The sequence below is a fragment of the Monodon monoceros genome, unplaced genomic scaffold (genome assembly GCF_005190385.1).
Source record: "Monodon monoceros isolate NGI ecotype Baffin Bay Population unplaced genomic scaffold, NGI_Narwhal_1 Super_Scaffold_6, whole genome shotgun sequence".
Lineage (NCBI taxonomy): Eukaryota > Metazoa > Chordata > Mammalia > Artiodactyla > Monodontidae > Monodon > Monodon monoceros.
This window is the reverse complement of record NW_021703783.1, coordinates 95,601,532-95,622,991: the sequence shown is the minus strand read 5'-3', so window position 1 is coordinate 95,622,991 and position 21,460 is coordinate 95,601,532. Positions and strand designations below refer to the sequence as shown.

Here is a 21,460-nt window from a genome sequence, read left to right as displayed (position 1 = left end):
TGGCAGGTGTGTCACTGACGCTCAGTTCACTGACGCCTTCTCATCCTACCCCGCAGTCACAGGGGTGAACAGGGAGCCATCCCGCCCCCGGGAGGGGCACAGGCTGGGGGAGACAGTACAAAAGCACGGGTACCAAAAAGGCCTGAAAGATGCAGAAAGCGGCCAAATCAGCCAGGGGCCCCCAGTGGCTACCCAAGTTCAACTTTCAGGGACGCTTAGTTTACTCCAAACAAAGTGGTTTTTGATTGAGTCAACATTTTTAAAATTGGAAGATCTGTCCAAAAGTTCTGAATTTCTGGACCCTCTTGAAGAAATGGAAGCTGAGGCAACAGTGAACCTTCTTCCCCGCTCTCCCCAGATCAATGAGCCGCCCGTGGAAGCGGGGGCACAGACTCCCCCGTTTGCCCCAGACCCCAGAACTGCCCACCGCACACAACACAGGGGCTGAGGGGCAGCCCTTCATCATTCGATATTCCAGCCACTTCCCCCTTCCGTGTGACCGGCCTGTTCTCTGAGGCACCTGAGCCTGGAGACGTGGACACAGGCCCGGGGTCAGAGGAAGGCTTCACACGGGCGATGTTTGAGCCGGGGCAAGAGAAGAAGCAAGGGCGTTCCAGGCAGAGGGAGCAGAAAGCCAAGAGTGGGTTCCAGAGGGTGAGGCCTGCGGGGGGTGGGGGGTGGGGGGGAGGCTAAGAGGGCTGGGTCCATCGACAGGGTGAGCAGCTGTGGAGGGTGGTGACCAGGAATGGCGTGATCCAGCTGCGGTGTTAGCAGAAATGGGGAGATGTGATGGGGAGAGACCAGGGGCTACAAGGAGACCAGGAAGAAGAGGAAGAAAGCTTCTCCTCTCTTCTCCCCAACTTCCTGAAGCCCGGGAGGGGGAGGGGCGCCTGCGGAGGAGAGGCAGCCAGCAAGCCCGTTGCCATGGAGATCAGGCTGCAGCTCCCCAGCTCCCCTGGGGAGAGAAGGGCCTCGCATCCACTTCAGCCAGGACAGTGATGCCAGCAGGAGGCGGGAAGGGGGAGGGGGGCTCCTGGGGGAGGTGCAGCGTGGAGCCCCCCATCCCCCACCGAGGCTGAGAACTCAGCTCCTAGTGAAGCTACCTGCCCCCACAACCCCTGCCCCGGGCAGACATTAGCCAAGCAAAGAGGGTCTGCCTGTTGTTTCGGAAGCTCCTAGAACGTGTGCAGCCCAGGGCTGGGGATGCACTCGGGGAAGACATGCTCCAGCCCACGGGATGCTTACAGCTCAAGGAGCCACATGTGAAGGGAAAGAGCGAAGGGCCAAGCGAGGGTCCCCGACTGTCCAGACCCCCTGAGCCTGGCAGGCAGGGCGCAAAGCAAAGTGCTCCCAGTGAGCAAAGAGATGAATAAAGAAATCATTAAGCAGGTGGGCAGGGGGTGGCAAGCCAGGGGACGGATGGTGATGATTCAGGCCGGGGGGTCAGGGAGGGCCTCCCTGGTAAGTGGAGCTGGAGATGCTGAGGGAGTGAGCCACGGAGGGATCTAGAGGGAGAGCATTTCCGGCCGAGGCTACTGAGAGTACAAAAGCTGGAAAGGGGGGCCTTCCCTGGTGGCGCAGTGGTCCAGGAAGATCCCACATGCCGGGAGCAACTAAGCCCTCGTGCCACAACTACTGAAGCCCATGCGCCTAGAGCCCGCGCTCCGCAACAAGAGAAGCCACCGCAGTGAGAAGCCCGCGCACCGCAATGAAGAGTAGCCCCCACTCGCCACAACTAGAGAAAGCCTGCACGCAGCAACAAGACCCAGCGTAGCCAAAAATAAACAAAATTAAATAAAGAAATTAAAAAAAAAAAGCTGGAAGGGGGAGCCCCGGGGTGCTGTTGTAGGTGACAGACATGCAGGCGGAGGAAGGAGGGCAGCGAGGAGGGGTGGTCTAAGGGGGTCTGGGAGGCCCCGGCAAGGGCTGCGGCTTTAGCTTACGGCAAGCTGGGGGCAGTGAGAAGATTGAGGGGTGCAGAGGAACCAACTCGAGGGACCATCGGGGGACCAGCACCCCGGAGGGAGGTGATGGGCTCCGACCTCAACCTCAGCAGGGCCGTGGGGCTCTGGGGGCCCCGAAGGCTGCCGCGGGAGAAGGGCCAGCGGAAGCTGCCGCATATCTGGGTAACCAGGAGGCCTCGGGGCCTGTGTCAGCAGAAGCCAAAGCTGGGGGCAGATGAGTCGCCTGTCACCCACTACCTGTTTGCATTTCACGAGCATGGGCGGCCTCGAAAGTTCTGAGAACGACTCCAGACTCCTCGGCTTCTCAGGGTGTCACAGTCCCCTGACGCTCCGCCGTCTCCGGTGGCTCTCAAAAGGAGCCACCACCCTGTCCACCAGACCCTCAGGGGCCCCTTCTCAGGGCTGCCAGGGCCTTCCTGGCCGAGCTTCTACCCCTCTGCACGGGAGGCCGCGCGTAGCCCCCAGCTGAACTGAGTCTCCCCGAGCCCCCCAAACCTCAAACCAGGCCCATGCCGCCCACGGAAGTGAAAACACACAGAAAACGAAGCAACACTTAAAGATGCTCCAAGGGCCCCGCTCAAGTCAACGCTGGGCCTCTACAGGCCCACGGGCTCTGAGCCCCGCCATGCAGAAAGGCCAGGGAAGCGACAGAAGGGTGCTCTAGGCCCCCCTCCCAACGGGCCCCCACCCAGACCCAGGGCAGGGCCAGGCCGCCCACGTCGCCCACTCTGCGCGCCCCATGCCGCCCTGGGAGCTGCCCTCCCCACCCTGTCTGCACCCTCATCAACTGGACACAGGAGGCTTCCTTTCCTCTCCCTTTTAAATGCTTTTTAATAATAAAGCCATTAAAAAGAACTGAATTGCTACTTCAAAAAAATAGTGAAGACTGAATTTGCCCAGCACGGCTCAAGAACTACTTAAGGACATGGAATCGCTGCATTTTCTCTGGTTCAAGACCTTTGAGAACTAAAGAGCCGCATCCCCTCTTTGTACATGACGGGCCGCGGTGCCATCCGTCCCCATAATCGCCATGAGGTCGCAGAGGCCGCGTGGCCAAGCCCGTGGGTGCCTCTGGGGTGCACCCCTCACCCCGAGGCCCCCGCAGCTAGGGACCAGCTCCAGCTGGCAGGCTCACAAGGCACGGGGGGGATCTTCTATTTGGTTTCCACTTCTCCTTCTAACAGCCACGCTCCCCTCTCTGCTCCCTGGAGAACACGGTATCTGGGGGGGTGGAGGGCTTCTTGTTTTGAAATATTCCCCAAAGCGGTGAGCCTGGCGCAGGCTGCTTCTTGCTGCAGCCAAGAGCTTGGGGCTTCCCATCCCTAAGGGCCTATACACTGCCACAAGCGGCCCCTTTATTTGCCATCCCTCGCTGAGATGAAGATGGGGTCGTGGGTCTTTAACGGGGCACGGAACAATTCTTTGGGAACAGCAAGAGTTTATTATTACTAACGGTAACAGTAATAGAGAAACCAACACGAATAGAGAGAGAGTCGGGCCCTGGGCCAAAGAGAGTGAACACTGATTGTCTCACAAAATCCTCTCAACAACCCCGAGGTCCCATCTCACAGATGGGGAACAGAGAGGTGAAGGAGCAGGCCAAAGGTCACCCAGCTGGGACCAGAGCCAAGGCTGCCTGACTCTAAGGTCTGTTAAGCTGGAGATTTTAAGGTGGAAAACAATATATGAAAATACATCCCATAAGGAAGGTCCCTCCGGCTAGCTGACTATGCTCTATATTCACTGGGACATCGCCACCCTCCCTTTTATCCTGGTTCACCCCCTCCACCGTGCTTTGCTTATCCCCGCCCAGGCTCCCACAGCTCTGAGAAGCAAACCACATGCCAAAACCCACCCGGGGCCCTGCTGCCCCTGTGTGACTGCGTGAACCCCGGGGGCTTCCTGGGGCAGCCCCACAGTGCCCGGCGACCTCAGACTCCCCAGCCCCTCTCCCCGACCCCTGGGTTACTTACCGAACCGACCCATCATCATCCTGCAGGCAAGAACAGAGAGGACCGTCAGACGGGTGCTCAGAACCCCGTCTAATGAGCAGCACGGTAGACGGCGGCGGAGGCGACCGGCAAGTCGGAGCCCCTGCCGCCCAGTCGAAGGGCTGTTCACATAAATGTAAGTCACATTGCGATAAATTCTCTCCCGCTCTAAGTACAAATGAGAGGTGCTTATGTGGATTCTCACTGTTTGCACAAGACCTGCGGCAAATAGCCACCATTATTTAAACCACCCCTTTAATGCCATCTGGGGGCTGTTTCATCACGGGAGTGGTTAACGCAAGAGAGCATTTTAGCAGAAAACGGGTCTTCCAGCACCGTGAGTTTAAACCTTGAGTTTAAACTTTAAAATACAAGGGTGCAGATTACCCAGAGGTCACATTTCTGGGAGCGAGCACGATGTACTTCCAAGGAATCACAAAACTAAAGGATGCTGGAGAACCACAGGCTGGGCCCTGATTCAAGGTGAGAGCCGAAACCACGAAGGACAGGCGGCTGCTTCCTCCTTGAGGATCTGAGATCACGAATGCCCTCTGTGCACTAGCGTCCTGAGAGGCAAAGAGACCTTTGCTTGATCCCCAAATCCCTCGAGACTCAAGTTCTTCGCCTCCATATTATTTAACAAAGAGTCTCTCGAGCACCTACTATGTGCAGGCCACGGAGATACGGAAATAAACACCGCATGGCCCCGCCCACATGACGCCTGATGGTGAGAGAGACTCATGAGCCCACATTTCCACACAGCCCGCGTGCACCAGAAATCTGACATACAGCAGATGCTATAGGAACTAAAAGGAAGGCAGCCACTCCTGCTTGGCAAACAGGGAGGGCTTCCTGGAGGAGGTGACCCATAGGACAGAGCAAACCTGGAGCCCGGGAGACCAGGCAGGAGGCTGGTCGGCCTCTGCTGGAAACCTCTCTCCACTATGACTTCTGGGTGCTCCCTCGCCCCCGAAATTTCCTGAGGGTCACACGGCACTTCCCACAAGGCCCCTGGGTTGGGTTTCACATTTCTACAGACACAACCTCTCTTGACAGCTAGACCTCCAGCCCTCAAGGAGGGGAACTGCGTCCTCTCAGCCTCTGGGCGTCCAAGCAGGCCCTCTGCCCGGGTGCTGCTGTGAATCGTTGAGGCCACGCTCCCAGGGGCCGGCTCTGGTGACAGAGCTCCTACTGCCCCCCGCCGCCCTCTCAGGGCTCCCTCACCCTCTGTGAGACCGGGAAGGCCAAGCACAGCCTCTTCCCATCGCTGCACAACCCCCAACATGCCCCCCACCACGGGCCTGGCCGTTGCCCCCTTCGGTGGGCCATCTGCCTTCCCCCTCCTATCCAGGGTGACCACTGACTTGCTCTGACCCACAGAAGGTGGGGACACAGCATGCGGGGGTCCAGGGACCTGCAGCTGCCCTCTCACTCTCTGGGGACCCTGTGGGCACCGGGGAGGAAGCCCAGAGGATGAGAGACACAGGGAGGGACAGTGGCCCCCACTGGCCAGCACCACCCACAAGACTGCGGACCCCCTGTCAGCAAATAAAATGACTGATGTTTTAAGCTCCTTGGGTTGGGTGGTTTGTCACACAATGATGGGTAAGATGCCAGTGCGCCCCTGCCTCCCCCAAGCCGCCCTCCTCCTGCTCCTGAATGGGCCGAGCGGGCTGCCCGAGGCCCCCCGTGCCAGGCTCAGCACCACGTCCCCCTCCCCCTCCCGTGGGCCTGGAACAGATGTGCGCACACGTCAGGCCGCACGCCAGGCTGCACGTCTCCCCATCTACCTGACAGCTCCCACGCCAGGAGCGGTTTCCTGTGTCAGCTCGCTTCTTGAAAGACCATACATGAATTCATGACACAGTAATTAATCACTCCGTGAACTGAGCAGGTGGGTGAGCTGAGACGATCCATTTTTAATGCTCTGTTTCATCTGAAACAGGTTTAGTCGGGAGGCACAAAGGCAGTGAATTTTAAGGATACTTCACAGGGTATGCCTCCTAAAAACCACACGCAAAATAGAGCCATTTGATTTGCTATTTTCAACAGATCTGAAGCTTTTAGACTTCTTAAAAACTGCCCTCTGGCCTTCTCTAAGAGGCAAGGGACGGCTCAGGACTATCTCATCAAAGGAAGATTCTAGTTTAGAGGCGTGGCTCCCTCCCCCTGACGGGGCTAAGACAGACGGCTAGATGAATCAGGACAACAGTTCCCTTGGACCATTCTAAACACCTCTCCCCCACCCCTCTCTCAACATTCTTAAAGCTCACCTTCCAAAATAAGGAGTGACAGTCCAAAGTCTTTGGAGAATAACTTAGTCCCAACATTAAAGTCTTTGAAGTGTTTAGCATACCTACCATATGAAAGTTCACTGTTTTAGATTTCCCCTCATCCTTTTCTTCCTTATAAGAGATTCTGAATGTGCGCAGTTATATTTTTTCTTGTTTATTATTCCCGGTCAAGAGACCGGGATTTCAGGCAGCGTAAATAAGTTCTAATGCCTATGTCACACATATTTGATCATTTTTCTATTGGGGAAGAAATAAAAGATCTAGAATTTCTCATTTAAATACCAAACCAAACTGCTATCTTGCCCTTCCTCAGCAAAACAAAAACAAAAACAAAACAAACTTTGAAGAAAGTGCATGGAGGATAGAAAGCTAGGGTGGACGCTTGCGATAAAATCCCATCTCAAGGTCAAGGGACATGGAGGGGAAAACGGCCCCCTGTGTGTGCGGGTCCCCGGCTGGAGCAGGGCCTGAGGGCAGAGCAGCGGGTCCACTTACTCGGTGGTCGTGGTCAGCTCCTCCGTGACGTGGCTGGAGTGCAGCAGGCCTTCCCGCTTCTGAAAACCCCAAAATGAACGAATAAATCAACACCTGGGCAGACAGACAGAGCAGGCGGGCAGCTGAGGCCGTGGACAGATGGCCCCGGGGCCGGGAGGCCAGCCTGGGGACAACAGAGAACTAAACAAAGGTTTGGCACCACACCCGAGCTATGCTCGGGGGATGGACTGCAGAGGACCACACGGGTGACCCTTTGGTGGCTGGAACCTGCTCCACCCCCGCCCCCCCTGCTCTCCTGCCCTCTGAGAGCTGGCAGCTGTGGGAGGTTTCAGGAGATACATCTCCGCTCCCAAAGAACTCCTCGACACCCTGCAGTTGGGAAAGGCGAAGAGCATGAAGGGACATACGTAACAGAAGGGAGGCATCGGATGAAACGACACACGTGCACTGGGTTGAACAGGGTCCCCCCGGAAGTCACGTCCATTCAGAACCTCAGAATGGGGCCTCATTTGGAAATAGGGTCTTCGCAGATGTAATGAGTTCAGATAAGGGCATAACGGACTAGGGTGGGTCCTCCCCAGTGACTGGTGTCCTTAGAAGAAGAGAAAATAGAGACATAGGAACACGGACCAGACGGAAGAGGCCACGTGATGATGAAGACAGAGACTGCAGGGATGTGTCCACAAGCCCAGGACAGCCGAGGGTGCCGGCAGCCGGCAGAAGCTGGAGGAGGGAAGGAAGGACCCTCCTCTAGAGCCTGCGGAGGGACCCTGTCGATTCCCTGATTCGGACTTCAGGCCTCTATTATGTGAGAGGACAAACATCTGTTTTAAGCCACCCAGTTTGTGGGATTTTGTTACAGCAGCCCTAGGACACTAACACGGTGTGCGACACACCTGTCCCAGAGCCTGGTAGGTACGGAGAGGCAACGATGGTGGGGGAGAGGAAGGAGGCGGTGGCGGTGTGCCCCGGACCTCAGGGTGGAGCGCAGCAGCCTGCTAACCCAACCGCCACCGTGAGCCCCTACTTGAACGCCTCAAGGAACAGGGGAGCTCACTACCTGCTGGGCAGCCCACCTGGACGCCTCTCGAGATCCAAGATCCCCACGCTTTCCTGAGCTTGGCCTCCCAGGGAACTCTCACCACTGGTCCTAGTGAAGGAAGAGTAGCCAGGCGTTGGGGGCCGTCAGCTTTCCCACGGCTTCACCCCGGCTGATTCTCAGGAGTGCCCATGGGGGACGGTGGCGGGGGAGGCCCGGAGACATTTTGTCCACTTATTCACACATCAGATGTGCATCAGGCACCCACTAGATACCGGGCCCAGGGCTGGGTATGGGGCAGACGAGGCTGAATATTTTTAATTAATTAATTTATTTATTTTTGGCTGCGTTGGGTCTTCGTTGCTGCGTGCAGGCTTTCTCTAGTTGCGGCGGCGCTGGCTTCTCATTGCGGTGGCTTCTCTCGTTGTGGAGCACGGGCTCTAGGCGCTCGGGCTTCAGTAGTTGCGGCACGAGGGCTTAGTTGCTCCGGGACATGTGGGATCTTCCCAGACCAGGGATCGAACATGTCCCCTGAATTGGCAGGTGGATTCTTAACCACTGTGCCACCAGGGAAGTCCCAAGGCTGAATATTTTAAAAGTCTGTAGTAGAATCTCAATTTTTTTGAGGAAAGCATTGCAGCTCAGGAAAATCAAGTGATTTCCCAAGACCACACGGCCAGGTAGCAAACGCGACCCTTCCCTCACTCCATCCCTCCACGAACTGACACACTTCTTACATCTCCCCATCTCAACTGGATAACCAGGCGCAGAGGGACAGGCCAGGGGCAGCTCTAAGACCTGAGACCAGCCAGTCCCCGGGGGCCTCCCCTCCCCGCTTCATCCCACTCTGGGAGTGGCCCAGAGAGTCCTCCTGTGACCTTGGTCAAGGAAGGACGCGCCAGCGAGTGTTTGCCCGGGCGAGTAGAACGTTCTGCAAACCCCAAAGATTTTCTTGGACCAAAGTGCAGGCCTGAAAGGAAATACCCCAATTACTGAGCTGCAGAGTGCTCCTAGGGCCCAGAGTCTGACGTACGTGGGTTTGGGAACCATATGCTCATGTGTCCTTGGGAAGCCTTTCCCGGCCGACCATCCTGAGTCCAAGACGAGGGTGGCAGGAATGGTCCCCTGTCCCTGACACCGCCACCGACCACAAACATTCCCCTTTAGGAGGCAAACGGGGCCAAACGGCAGGTAACCCTTGCCTGAGGCCAGAAAGGAACATTCCTGCCCATCAGGTCGGAGCCAAGCCCCCGGGGTAAACGGAGGGGTCAGACGGCTTCGGAAAACACAGGATCAGCCAGAGCCTTGCAGACCGGAGAGACCACGGGACTGATAAGTTTAAAAACCAGAGGAGAGTGTGGAGCCGGACATCTCCAGGAACAGAAACACGAGAGACATCCATGATCCGAGCGTAACCTCGACGCTCTGGCAGAAGCAGCTGGTCCTCCGGGACCCGAGCACACTTTCCTCATCCTGTGTCCCCGGTAACCAGGGCGAGGGGAACAGGGACACAACAGGCGCTTAATACACGCTTGCTGGACAAGACCGCACACACGAAGCCAAGGCAGGATCTGTGCCCCTGAACGCAGGGGAAATCGACAAGAAAGGTGTCTCCACCTCCGTCAGAAGGACCCTGGCTCCCAGTTACGTTCTTCCAAGTGGAGCAAGAGAGTCGACCCTCAAGAACATGACGGGGGATGATGGATGTCATTGGGAGGGAACAGAGAGAGGCTCTGATTGGGGGTACTGGGGTATCTGTTTCATTCCGCTGGTCTCAGCCCTATCCAGTGAGTAATAAGCTCATTCTACAGGCCTGAATTCTTTGCAGGGAAATGAATGCTCTTTTGCAAAATGTGGAAAAGTAAGCCTCCACGCACTCACGCCTTTGAATCTGCCTCTCTTCAGACCAACGCCACTGTTTCTGCTCCATCATTTACTCTGAAGCCAGAGTAAGGCATACATTTCGTCAAGAGGAAAAAAGAGAAGGTAGTCTCTTAACGGGAAAAGGAAGAAAGTATGCAAACTAGAGGAGGAACGAGCACCGGAGCCTCTGGGGCAGAGCCGCGGGCAAGCCAACCGCGATACTTACCCGTATGACCACCACTTGCACGGAGACGTGTTCGGGAAGGCGGATCGGGGCCCGGAAGTGCATGGCCAGGGCCACGAGGAGGTGGAGGATGGCCACCAGGTTCTTCCCATGAATCGCTAGTCGGGGAGGGAGGAAGGGGGCTGCTTTAGATCATGAGACAGGAACCCCGAGCCCACGTCCAAAAGGCGGTGAAACCAACAAGGACCTGCTGTATAGCATGGGGAACTATACTCAGTATTTTGTAATAACCTATAAGGAAAGAGAACCTGAAAAAATAATATATATGTGTGTATAACTGAATCACTTTGCTGTACACCTGAAACTAACACAACATTGTAAATCAACTATACTTGAATTGAAAAAGAAAACAAGGGGGCGGGAGGGGGGAGGCAATAAAGACGCTGAGTGAAAATGAGACCTCGGAGGAAAACCACGGGCAGAAGCACAGCCCATGGAAAAACGGAGAACAGCTGATGGGCAGCCTGGGTGAATTTAGTGCTGGCTTCTCATGTCTTCTTTCCTGTTGACCTCAGGTGACTAATGCAAGCACTTTCAAAAGCATGTTGTCTGTAAAAGGAATGAACTGGGTGGTGAAGAGAGGGAATGAGCAGGAGGATACAGTCAGCGCAAGAGAAGCGAAAAGACTGGGAAAAAAGGTCACCTGGGCACTTACCCACCACAACGATGTGCATTATTATCTCGGGTGCTTAAAAGTTCTCCCTCTATGCAATCAACCGTCTACACAGGGAAGGCTATGCAGGGGGTGTTAGACGTGCCTCCTGCCCCACCTAGGGCCCTGGTTGCCAGCCCCGGCCACTAGCTCTTCTCTAGGATGTGGACGGTTATCATCATGCCGTCCAGGGCTTTACTGATTCCCTTCCCCCAGCCCTGCAACCCAGGAGGTGGGCCTGGGTCTGTCCTAGGTCTCGATGCCAAGAAGCCAGGGGTGAACCTGACTGCAGCCTTGGTCTCACCCAAGAACAGGGGCCCTTGGCGGCAGGGAGAGCATCTCAGCCGCTCCTGGCGGCCCTGCCGCGGGGACGGTGCTGGGGAAGGGCAGCAGGACAAAGCCCTTTCCAGTCTGTCCCGGTCGGTGCCTCACTTTTCTGCGTTTATGTCCTGCCTGGAAATACTGAGGTGCCGCGTATCCCCAACGCCGGTGCTCTTGGAGACACACACCGGGGGCCGGCCTGAATCACCTCTGAGGACCCGCATCGGTGAGTCACCAGTAGCACGGCTCACTGGGTGTTGGTGCCATCGGTATCCAGGGTGGAGGGTCCTTCCAAGAACCCCAGAGAGCTTCTTCTGTCTTATAACCCAAATCTGGAAGACTTCCGCTGGAAGTCTCTCTTGATCCAGAAACGGTGCCTCTCCGTCCTGAAGCTTGGGGAAACCAGAGCACTGCCGGCGTGACTAAGTCCCTCACTGACACACTCCTCCTCTCCTGGCCACCTCCCTCAGGGCAGGCATGTGAGCGGATTTGATACACGCGCTACCAAACGTAAAACGGATGGCTAGTGGGGAGCGGCCGCACGGCACAGGGACATCAGTCCGGCGCTCCGTGACCGCCCAGAGGGGTGGGATGGGGGGTGGGAGGGAGACGCAAGAGGGAGAGGGTATGGGGATATACGGATGCATATGGCTGATTCCCTTTGTTGTACAGCGGAAACTAACACACCATTGTAAAGCAATTATACTCCAAGAAAGATGTCAAGAAAAAAAAACCCCACAAGGCCAGACAGGAAGACGAATGACACGGCAGGAAGCTCAGAGGCCGGGCTCCCCTCCCCCATCCTGGCGGCCACTCACTGTCCACGGTCCACTGGAGCGCCCGGCCGTGGGGCCGCAGCAGCTCCTGCACCGCCTGAAGCGCTGTCTGCAGCTTCTGCTTCTGCGCTATTTCGGACTGGGTCACCTCGGCCACGTTCAGCTTGCAGCCTGCCAGCTTTTCTGCAACAGAAAGGACAAGGGCAAAAGGCAGAGTGTCAGGAAAAGCTGGAGGGGCTCAGGGCCGCCTGGCCAACCGGCTGCATTGAGGTCTCCCCATCCTCTGTGGGGCTGCAAAGTGGAGCAGGTCATCGCCAACAGCGGGGACTGCCAGGATGCTGAGCCACGGAACTCTGAACTTTCAAGTCACTCCTCTTCCTTAGAAAATCACTCCAGGGGGCTTCCCGTGGTGGTGCAGTGGTTAAGAATCCGCCTGCCAATGCAGGGGACACGGGTTCGAGCCCTGGTCTGGGAAGATCCTACATGCCGTGGGGCAACTAAGCCCGTGGACCACAACTACTGAACCCACGCGCCACAACTACTGAAGCCCGCGTGCCTAGAGCCCGTGCTCCGCAACAAGAGAAGCCACTGCAATGAGAAGCCCACGCACCGCAACAAAGAGTAGCCCCCGCTCACAGCAACTAGAGAAAGCCTGTGCGCAGCAATGAAGACCCAATGCAGCCAAAAATAAATAAATTTTTTTTAAAAAAAAGAAAGAAAATCACTCCAGGATGAAAGGGGGGCAGGGAGTTCAAGGATTAAAGTGTGGGCGTCCCACCCAGGAACAGCATATGCACAGAGAATGAACAAGATAATTCAAGGTGCAGCTGGGAGGTAAGGAGGTGACCTGCGGGGAAGGGACCGGAGGTGAAGAGGCTGGGCCAGTGGGTTCTCAGAGGGAAGAGAACTTTGGTGAGAAAATAGAAAGGGCCTCAGGGCTTGCCTCAGCCTCCCTGCACTCGTTTGCTCCCAATTCTTCTTTCCCTAACAGCTGGACCCCACGGTAAGAAGGATTATGAGATATTCAGAGGCCTGTGACAATTTTCTCACCAAGAGTGAGCGGGGAGCAGTCTGGAGGAGCTGACGAGCACGGTCACATCTGCTCAAGACTCAGTTACTGAAGCTGAATCCCAGCCCCAGCCCGTGCGCCTTCACTCCCCTCCCGAGCGGAGCAGGAGGGATGCCTCACCCCCACCCGCTAAGGGGCAGGCGAGGAAGGCTCCCCAGGCGTCCCGCCTATTCATTCATTCCAAGACTCGGGGTTCCCCGATAGATCTCCTCTGCACAACAACAGAAGCCACGTCACAGGACACGGCGAGATCAGGAACCGGGAGGGTGATGACAAAGTGCTGGGCACGGAGCCTGACGCGCTGTGAGCCTCCGGCACAGAGCTGCTGCCAGCAGTCCCCAGCAAAGTTCTGTGGAAGGCGCTTTCTCCGGAGGCCCCTGCTCCGTCAACACTGTCTCCCCCATCCTCCCCTCCCTCGATGAGAACAAGAACAAGCAGTTTCGATATCCCCCCTTCAGGATCCTCTCATTACACAAAAATATCGGCTGGGCTCAGGGTTAGTCCAATCATTCATTCATTCATTCGCTTACAAAACAGTTACTGAGCACCTACTGTGCACCAGGCACTGTCCTAGGACCAGATGCAGCACAGACACGGGAGACAGAGCTCTAGCGGGGAGTCAGCCACACCTGAAGAACCTCAGCTTGGGGGGCAGGGAGTGCTCGCGGCAAAACAAAGCAGCTCAGCAAAGGAGGGGAATGATTCCTGTTTACGCATTTTGATGTCCCCCCATCTGTTTCTAATAGGTCTTAGCTGAACCATCCACAGCTGTCTGCCCACATGAACCCCCCCGAAAATACACAGCAGGTCCCCAGGTGCTCAAAAGCCAGCGACAGGACGGAGCAGGGGCCCCTGGGGAAGGAAGGAGGCTTGCAGAGAGCCAGGTGGTCCTAGAGCCTCGCCCGCTGGGAGAGACGGGGAGCCCGGCACATCTCTGCTGTCCCTGCCGCCAGCCAAACCTGGTTGCCATGACACCGGGGGGGAGGAGGAGTCGCGCACGGAGAAGGGAAGGAAACGGTATCAGCCTGCTACAGCTGCCTTAACAAAGTACCGCAGGGTGGGTGGCTTAAACGGTGGAAATTTGCTTTCTCACAGTCCCGGATGTCAGAAGTCCAAGAGCAAGGTGTCAGCAGAGTTGCTCTCCCCTGAGGCCTCTCTCCTAGGCTTGTAGACATCCTCAGCTGGTCTTCCCTCTGTGTGTGTCTGCATCCTCTTTTTTTTTGGCTGTGTTGGGTCTTTGTTGCTGCACGCGGGCTTTCTCTAGTTGCGGCGAGCCGGGGCTACTCTTCGTTGTGGTGCGCAGGCTTCTCACTGCGGTGGCTTCTCTTGTTGCGGCTCTAGGCACTTGGGCTTCAGTAGCTGTGGCACGTGGGCTTCGTAGTTGTGGCTCGCGGGCTCTAGAGCGCAGGCTCAGTCATTGTGGCGCACGGGCTTAGTTGCTCTGCAGCATGTGGGATCTTCCCGGACCAGGGCTCGAACCCGTGTCCCCTGCATTGGCAGGCGGAGTCTTAACCACTGCGCTACCAGGGAAGCCCTCCTCTTCTTATAAGGGCACCAATCTGACGGGTTGAGGGCCCACCCTGACTTCATTTTCACTTTAAAGACTCTGTCTCCAAATATAGTCACATCCCGAGGTCTTACGAATTCTGGGGGGGACGCAACTCAGCCGATAACAGAAACCAAGGAGGCTGGCCGTGCCTGGGTGCCGCCTGTGACTGCGTCTCAGGTAACTCCCCCAAGTGGGAGAGGACGAGGTCCTTGGCCGCCCTCATCACCAGCATCACTCTGCCCGCTGATGGGACTGCACGGGCAGCTCAGGGTTTTGGCGTGGCCAGGACCCCTATCTTCCTAGCATGGAAACAGACAGAGGAAGATGGGGCGGATTCTCAGCGGTGGCTGGAAAACGTGAGTGATGGCCGAATGCGGGGCTGTGAACACTTACTACACAAGGAAGGGCTTGCCTTTCACGAGGAGAAGCGTGTGTCATGAGTCAGAAGCAGGACAACAGCCAGCCCGGGAGCTGCCTCAATGCTCCAGTGTGGGCGTTGTCACTGCCCACAGGTGGCTCACCTGGACAACACTGCAAATGCAGGAGAGTTACACCCCCTGAAACTTGCCCTGGCAGAGGGTCTGGCAGCTGCCCCCGAATCTGCTCTTAAGGAGAGGGGCACATCTGGGGACCTACTAGCGTAGTGACTCACAGCTGGCCAAACCCAGAGGCCTGTGCTCTGTCCTCATCGCCCTCACTCCTGTCTTCTCCTCCTCTCTCCCTCCTGAATGCAATGCTCTCCTGGCTCCTCCTCTCTTCTGGCTGGACCCTCCAGACGCCTGTGCTGGCCCTTCCTCTGACCACTGACCATGCCCCCGGGCCCAGTCCCCAGGCCTCTTCTCTCTACAGATGCACAGAAGTCAGCTTTGGCCTGGCATTCGGCCAAAATCTCCTATTTCGTTTTAGCTTCTGCCTTTGAAAAGTAAAGAGCTGAATGCCTCCATCAGTATCATTCCTGGCAGCCCTGGGCCCCAGGATCACGTGATCACGTAGGTTACTAATGCATCTCATCAGGGTAACAGCACATCATTAATACGACCAGTGACGTTCTGTTAATATCTGGATATTCTCTTCCATTGTTCTCTTCTTCAAACAGTGGTATGTCAAAGCACTGGACACACAAGAGACTTCAGAATTGCCTATCTAGGAGTACTTATGCAAGATATTCAAACAGGATGGAACTGCAACTACTTCACGCTAAAAAGGCTGCCTGAGCCAAAGTCAGCCTCTTGTTAGACCTCACAGATAACAAAGCGGACGTAGCAGGACTCAGTGACAACCACAGCCACTGCAGAGCAAGAACCACATCTGCTGGGGCCAACTGAAGAGGGGACCAAAAGGATGTGCCTTGAGCAGGCAAGGCTTTCTTACAGGGTACTGGCTCTAAGATACCCCTGACACTCTACTCCAGAGAAGGCACTGGCGTCATTTATAGGCGTCTAAGGCTGAGAGGCAGATGCACATCCAGAGCCGATCTTGTGATCCTGAGAGACAGACTTCCACGACCACATCACTAGATCTAAGGCTTAGGGATCCAAGTTTTTCAAGTGACTGGGTGAGTGAAGCCACAGCTGCATGCAAAAAGAATCAGAAATAAAAGTGTAAGTGAGCACAACACTCTTATGTTTGCTTCTGAAAATATCACAAAGTATCTCCTTTGGGCAGTGAGCAAAGCAGCAGTTCAAAGGACTGTTTCAATAAACAAGCATTGTCACCAACAGCCAAGTCTTCAAGTCCAAGAGTCAGAGGGAAGCTAGGTCTTTACATAGAGAGGGAGGGAAGCTGATAACCCAGGGCAGCTTCACCATCAGTAGAATCCTTGTGGGCAGTGCCAGCCTAAGAGCCATGCCTCCTCCATCCTTCTCTGCTGAAAGTGTCCGTCATCACAAATGTCTGGCTCAGTGACCTCGAGAGCAATCCAGCACCTGACAGGCTGAGAATGGCTGGACCAATGATATACTATGAAACGACAAAGCTCCAACCAACATTTTTGTTTTTAAGATTTTAAAAATTTTTTTATTCTTTTTATTTTTGGGTGTGTTGGGTCTTTGTTTCTGCACGAGGGCTTTCTCCAGTTGCGGCGAGCGGGGGCCCCTCTTCATCGCGGTGCGCGGGCCTCTCACTGTCGCGACCTCTCTTGCTGCGGAGCACAGGCTCCAGACGCTCAGGCTCAGTAGTTGTGGCTCATGGGCCTAGCTGCTCCGCGGCACGTGGGATCCTCCCAGACCAGGGATCGAACCCATGTCCCCTGCATTGGCAGGCAGATTCTCAACCACTGCGCCACCAGGGAAGCCCCAACCAACATTTTTAATAATAAAATTGTGACAGTTACTAAACGATCTTGATAACATTTCAGATTTATTCTTGTACTAAAGAAGTTCATTTTAAGATGGGGGTTCTCAGCTTAGATGAACAGAGATTTATTTAATTCTTGGCCCACGGCATTCAGCCAAACACTGAATTTGGAACATCCCCTCCGGGTGAGGCCACCCGGTCCCACGGCATTAACCATCTCTGCACTGCTGGTCTCCACCCTTACCCTGCAGCTGACGCGGGCAGGATGGGTATCAGCTCTCTTAGCAGATGCAACACCCACCTCCTCATCCCCGCCCACCACGCCACTCCCAAGGGCTTTCTCACTCACCAGCTGTTCAGGCCACAAACCTGGCCAGCGGTCTTCATGCCTCCGTCAGCTTTAACCTCCCACATATCCTCCACTTCCATCCTGGACCGAGCCACTTCCTCTGATGCCCGGGCTGCTGTGACAGCACCCTGACTAACCTCCCAGGTCCCCCTCCTGACCCGCCTCCCCATTCATTCTGTACCCAGAAGCCCAATCAACCTTTTAAAACGCTAACTCAGACCTTGTCACAGCCCTGCTCAAATCCTCTAGCGGCTTCCTGTCACTTGGAATAAAAGCCTTTGTCAGGACTGGACGTGATCTGGCCCCATCTGTCCACCCCGGCCACCTGCAGCCACCTTTCACTGCCCTTTAAACACGGCAGACTCTTCCTCTCTGCAGAGTCTCAGCCTGGAATGTTCTTTCCATGACAACTGTGCAGAAGCCTGCTTGGATGTCAGCTCCCCAGGGGGGCTGCCCCTGACCGCCCGGTCCTTCCACCCGACCCAGCCCCGCTGCCCCAGAACCTCTCTGATTCTCTCCCTAGCACTTGTCCCTCTCTTAGAGCATCTATTTGTGTTTCAGGTTGAACCACCACACAATAGTTCTCTTTCTCCCCTCTGCCAGAACGGGTGTCGGCAGTGGGGCATGGGGACTTCCTTCTTCCTGTCACCACTGCATCTCCACACCTGCCACACAGTAGGCCAAAGGATATTCATTCAATCAACGAAGGGATAACCAAAATAAACACAAAATCTTCTCCTGCCTAACGTGCTTTTTGAGGACTGACTGAACAAGGACAAAACAACGTGTGGGCCACATCCATCGCCATGTCCTCAGAGCCAGGTCTACGTGACGAGACCCTGCAGGTTTCCCTCCGAGATCGGACCGTCTGTTAAGAGCCGTTGTGCTGAGCGTGCAAACTGCCCGCAGGGACCCGGGGCTGAGGAATGACACAGAGGCTGGGCCAGGCCACGATCTGGGCAGCTGCAGGGGTGCGTCCTGCGGGCCAGCCCTCCCCGGATGCCCCTCTCCAGCCCCAGCCCCTCCTGTCTGCTTTCCCTCAGTGTCTCCCCCCCACAACAGCACCCCCCAAACTCCAGGTGCCTGACTCGGGTTCCCCAGCACACCCCTGTGGAGCAAAACATGATCCCACCCCAGTGCTGGCCCTGGCTGGAAGGAGTGGCCCTCCAGGCGGTCTGCTGGGAAGACCCTTGCACAGGACAGCGCTGGTCCGTGGGGTCATTAAGGGGTGAAGAGCGTGCGTAGAAAGAGCCCAGGGAGCAGGTCTGCACCCCGCCAATGCTGGGGGCAGGGCCTCCCGGGGACCTTCAGGAGGTGAGTTATCCTAACGGACAAGGGGACACTGAGTCCGCCGGGCCACACTCACAGGGATCTGGGGACCCTATCCAGGGCCTTTGCACTTCCTATAAAAGGAGCCCACGTCCTTGCAGGTAGGAAACGGCAGGGCTTTCTTCACTCGCTCGGTCAACGCATGGTTGCCGTGTGCCCGGTGCTCAGAGGAACTCGGGGGACCCACCAGCCCTGCTTGCACTCTTCATCTCTTTGTCTTTGTCTTTGTTGTGTTGTTGTTCATTACCCCTTACTGACCCCAGGCCCTGTGCCCGGCCCCATGCTAAGGGCTCTACAGATGTTACTTTGCTGAGGAACTCTGTCCACAAGGGACAGACATAAAAAGAGCATCTGCAGTCAGTCTCCCTCCTCGCCCCTCCCCCGCCACCCCCCATCTAAATCGTGCCCCTGAAGGGCACGGCTGAGGGCCACCCCCTCCAGCACCCTGGCCCCGATGGGCCTGCACAGGCTGGAGGTGCTCACAGCTGGACGGGCGCAGGCCAGCAGGGAGGGCTGCCCCAGAGAGGAGACGGCATCCCGTTCATGCCCCATCACCGCGCTCCCCTTGTACACATGCATCCAACAGCAGAGGCCACAGACGGTTCTGGAAGCTGTGAATGACCCACTGCAGCCCCGTGACTGGGAGCTCCAGTGGGACCCCCACCCGAGAGACGACGAGAGGGCAGGTGACCCGGGGCCCCAGGGGCCACCACCTGGGAGCCATGGGCTCAGGGCTGCGGCTTACAGACGAATGATCGATGTCGCCATCGGTAGAGAATCTTGTGGTCCAGCCTGGGGCCACCCCTCGTGGTGGCCGCCCTTCCCGTGGACTCACCCAGGAGCTTCTGCAGCACCTGCCCGTCGTACAGGTCCTCCTCCAGCTGCTTTACGATGATTCTCTCCCCCACCAGCACGTCGTTGACCCAGTCGATGAGAACCTGCGGGGTGGACAGGCGTTACGGCCTCGCTCGCTGGTGCCAGGAGGGCCCAGGCGATGACCAGAGCAAGCGCAGGAACGGAGAGCTGCTGGACACCGAGACACCCCCAGTGCAGGGGCCAGGAGAGCACGAGGGGATGGGCACGCTTCTCCCACCCAGGCTGCCGGGGCTCCCATGGGATTCACAGGAGGACTGGTGGAGGGCGGCACCACGGGCAGACTGGCCTCCTCCCAGTGGGGACTTGGGTACGTGTGGGAACTCAGCCAGAGGAAATGATGATGTTCACCACGGCGTATACAGGCGGGCGGATCAAATGAGGAAACGTCAGTAACACCGCCCCCCACGGCCCGAGACAGCACAGGTGAGCCATAAAACGTCCACCCCCCTCCCTCCCTTAATATTTGCACTAAAACCATCCCTGATAGCCCCGAGCCTAACGCTGTGGACCGAAGGGGATCCCGAGGGGCTGTTACTGACAGGCTCTGAGAGCCTGCTCGCAGCGGCACCCTAATTTTTTCAAGGCTTTACTGAGATAGAATTTACGTTCCACACAGTTGTTTAGTATACTGACCAAGCTGTGCGACCATCACCATAATGCACTGAAGCGCATTTCCATCGCCCCACAAGGAAGCCCTGTATTGTCGGCAGTCACTCCCCCTTCTACCCTCCCCCACCTCCTCTCAACCACAAAACCATCGTCTCCATGGATCTGCCCGTTCGTACGAAAGGAATCACGTCATACGTGATCTTTTGTGTCTGGCCCCTTTCACGTATCATGATGTTTTCAAGGTTCACCCAAGTTGTAGCACGTGTCAGGACCTCGCTCCTTCTTACAGCTGAATCCGTTGTACGGAGAGACGCGTTTTACGGATTCACTCCCCAGCCGATGGACATTTGGGTTGTCACCACTTGGGTTGTCACAGCGCTGCTGTGAACACGGACGTACAATTTTTATGTGGACACACGTGTTCGTTTCTCTAGACCAGCCTTTTCTCAACAAGTTTCCCTTCAATTCGCTGAGTAATATATCATAAAAGAAGACAGCTTCAATCGTGAAAATATCTACGGAGAAATAGGGTTCCCACTGAACAAAATTCCATTTGGCTGACGCTGCGCAAGGCAAAATGAAACTTCTCCGCAAGATGAAACGGATGTCTGAACAGACTTGATCAAAAATACCCGTATTACATGGTTTCCCTGTGCAAGCAAAACCAATGAAGCTAACTAATTGGTCCTAATAACCTCCTGGAAATGGGCACTGATTGGCCCTCTCAGAGATAAACAAAAGGACACAAACCAGACTAGAGTATCCTCTGTCACTCTCTGATACGGATGCCACCTGCAAAATTGGCCACAAAGCAAATTTCTGTGAAATTTCTATTTTCCCACTAACTCGAAAACATTCAGTCAGACAATCCCATGAAGAACAGAAGTGAAAGTAAATTAAAGGGATTACACTCAACAGCAGCCCTGTAACCGAAACTGGGGTCCAGCTACTTGCTGCTCAAAAGCCAATAAAGAGGCAAGGATGGTGGAAAGGAAAGTTGGCTTTATTTTGGGTGCCAGCAACTGGGGGTGGGAGAGGGTGGACGCCTGTCCAAAGGCAGGCTCCCTCCCCCCACAATGACAACCAGGGGGCACGAGCTTTTATAGACAGAGGGACGGGGCTCCACGCAGAAACAGCACAGGCAGCTCTGGAAGTCATCTTGAAATTGGTCATTGGTGGTCCGACCAGCGTCCTCTTGATTGTTTTAACTACAATTACTCTTCAGTTCCAGGGTCAGTTTGTTCCCATTTCCTTGAGGCCAATTCTTGGAATTGTGGCAGCTTAGGTCGTGGCTACAGTCTGGTCATCATGTAGTTCACTTCTTCCACCTGGCGGGGGGTTTCAGTACCTATAAGACACCTCACAGGATACGTGCGGCTCAGAATATTATCTGTAGCCCTTGGGGAGGAACTAAAGGTCCTTGACTGTGCTTAATGCCTAAACAATTATTTAGTCTCGTTAGACTGCTCTCCTTCGTTTCTGCATTTTCTCACTTCTCTGGTTTAAGGTTTGGCTCAAGTTTCTCCACTGACAAAAGGCGGGCAGAGCACACGGAGTCAGGGGAAGGACCACAGAATCCTGCTCCATCTCAGCCCTGCGGCATTCTGGTTTTGTTGAAGCCATTCCCGAAAGGTCGGCAGGATGGAGCTGGCTCCACGCTGCAGCCCTGCTCTGTCTCCCTCCCTGGGGGGCGAGCATCCTGGGAGGCTGGGAGCTGGACCTCGCCACCCAGCTGCCTTCTCTAC

General features: G+C 55.9%; 1 protein-coding gene across 4 annotated transcripts in view; it reads right to left on the bottom strand.

Annotated features, from left to right (window-relative positions):
- The window catches only part of PARVB (parvin beta), a 114,508-nt gene that overhangs the window by 20,023 nt on the left and 73,025 nt on the right, over window positions 1-21,460 (bottom strand). For all 4 annotated transcript variants that reach the window (XM_029205595.1, XM_029205598.1, XM_029205599.1 and 1 more), the window contains exons 4-8: window positions 19,066-19,168; window positions 11,682-11,822; window positions 9,873-9,988; window positions 6,745-6,803; window positions 3,938-3,957 (exon numbers count right to left, since the gene is read on the bottom strand). In XM_029205595.1, the coding sequence (XP_029061428.1) occupies window positions 3,938-3,957; window positions 6,745-6,803; window positions 9,873-9,988; window positions 11,682-11,822; window positions 19,066-19,168 (439 nt within the window). The remainder of the gene's footprint in view (window positions 1-3,937; window positions 3,958-6,744; window positions 6,804-9,872; window positions 9,989-11,681; window positions 11,823-19,065; window positions 19,169-21,460) is intronic.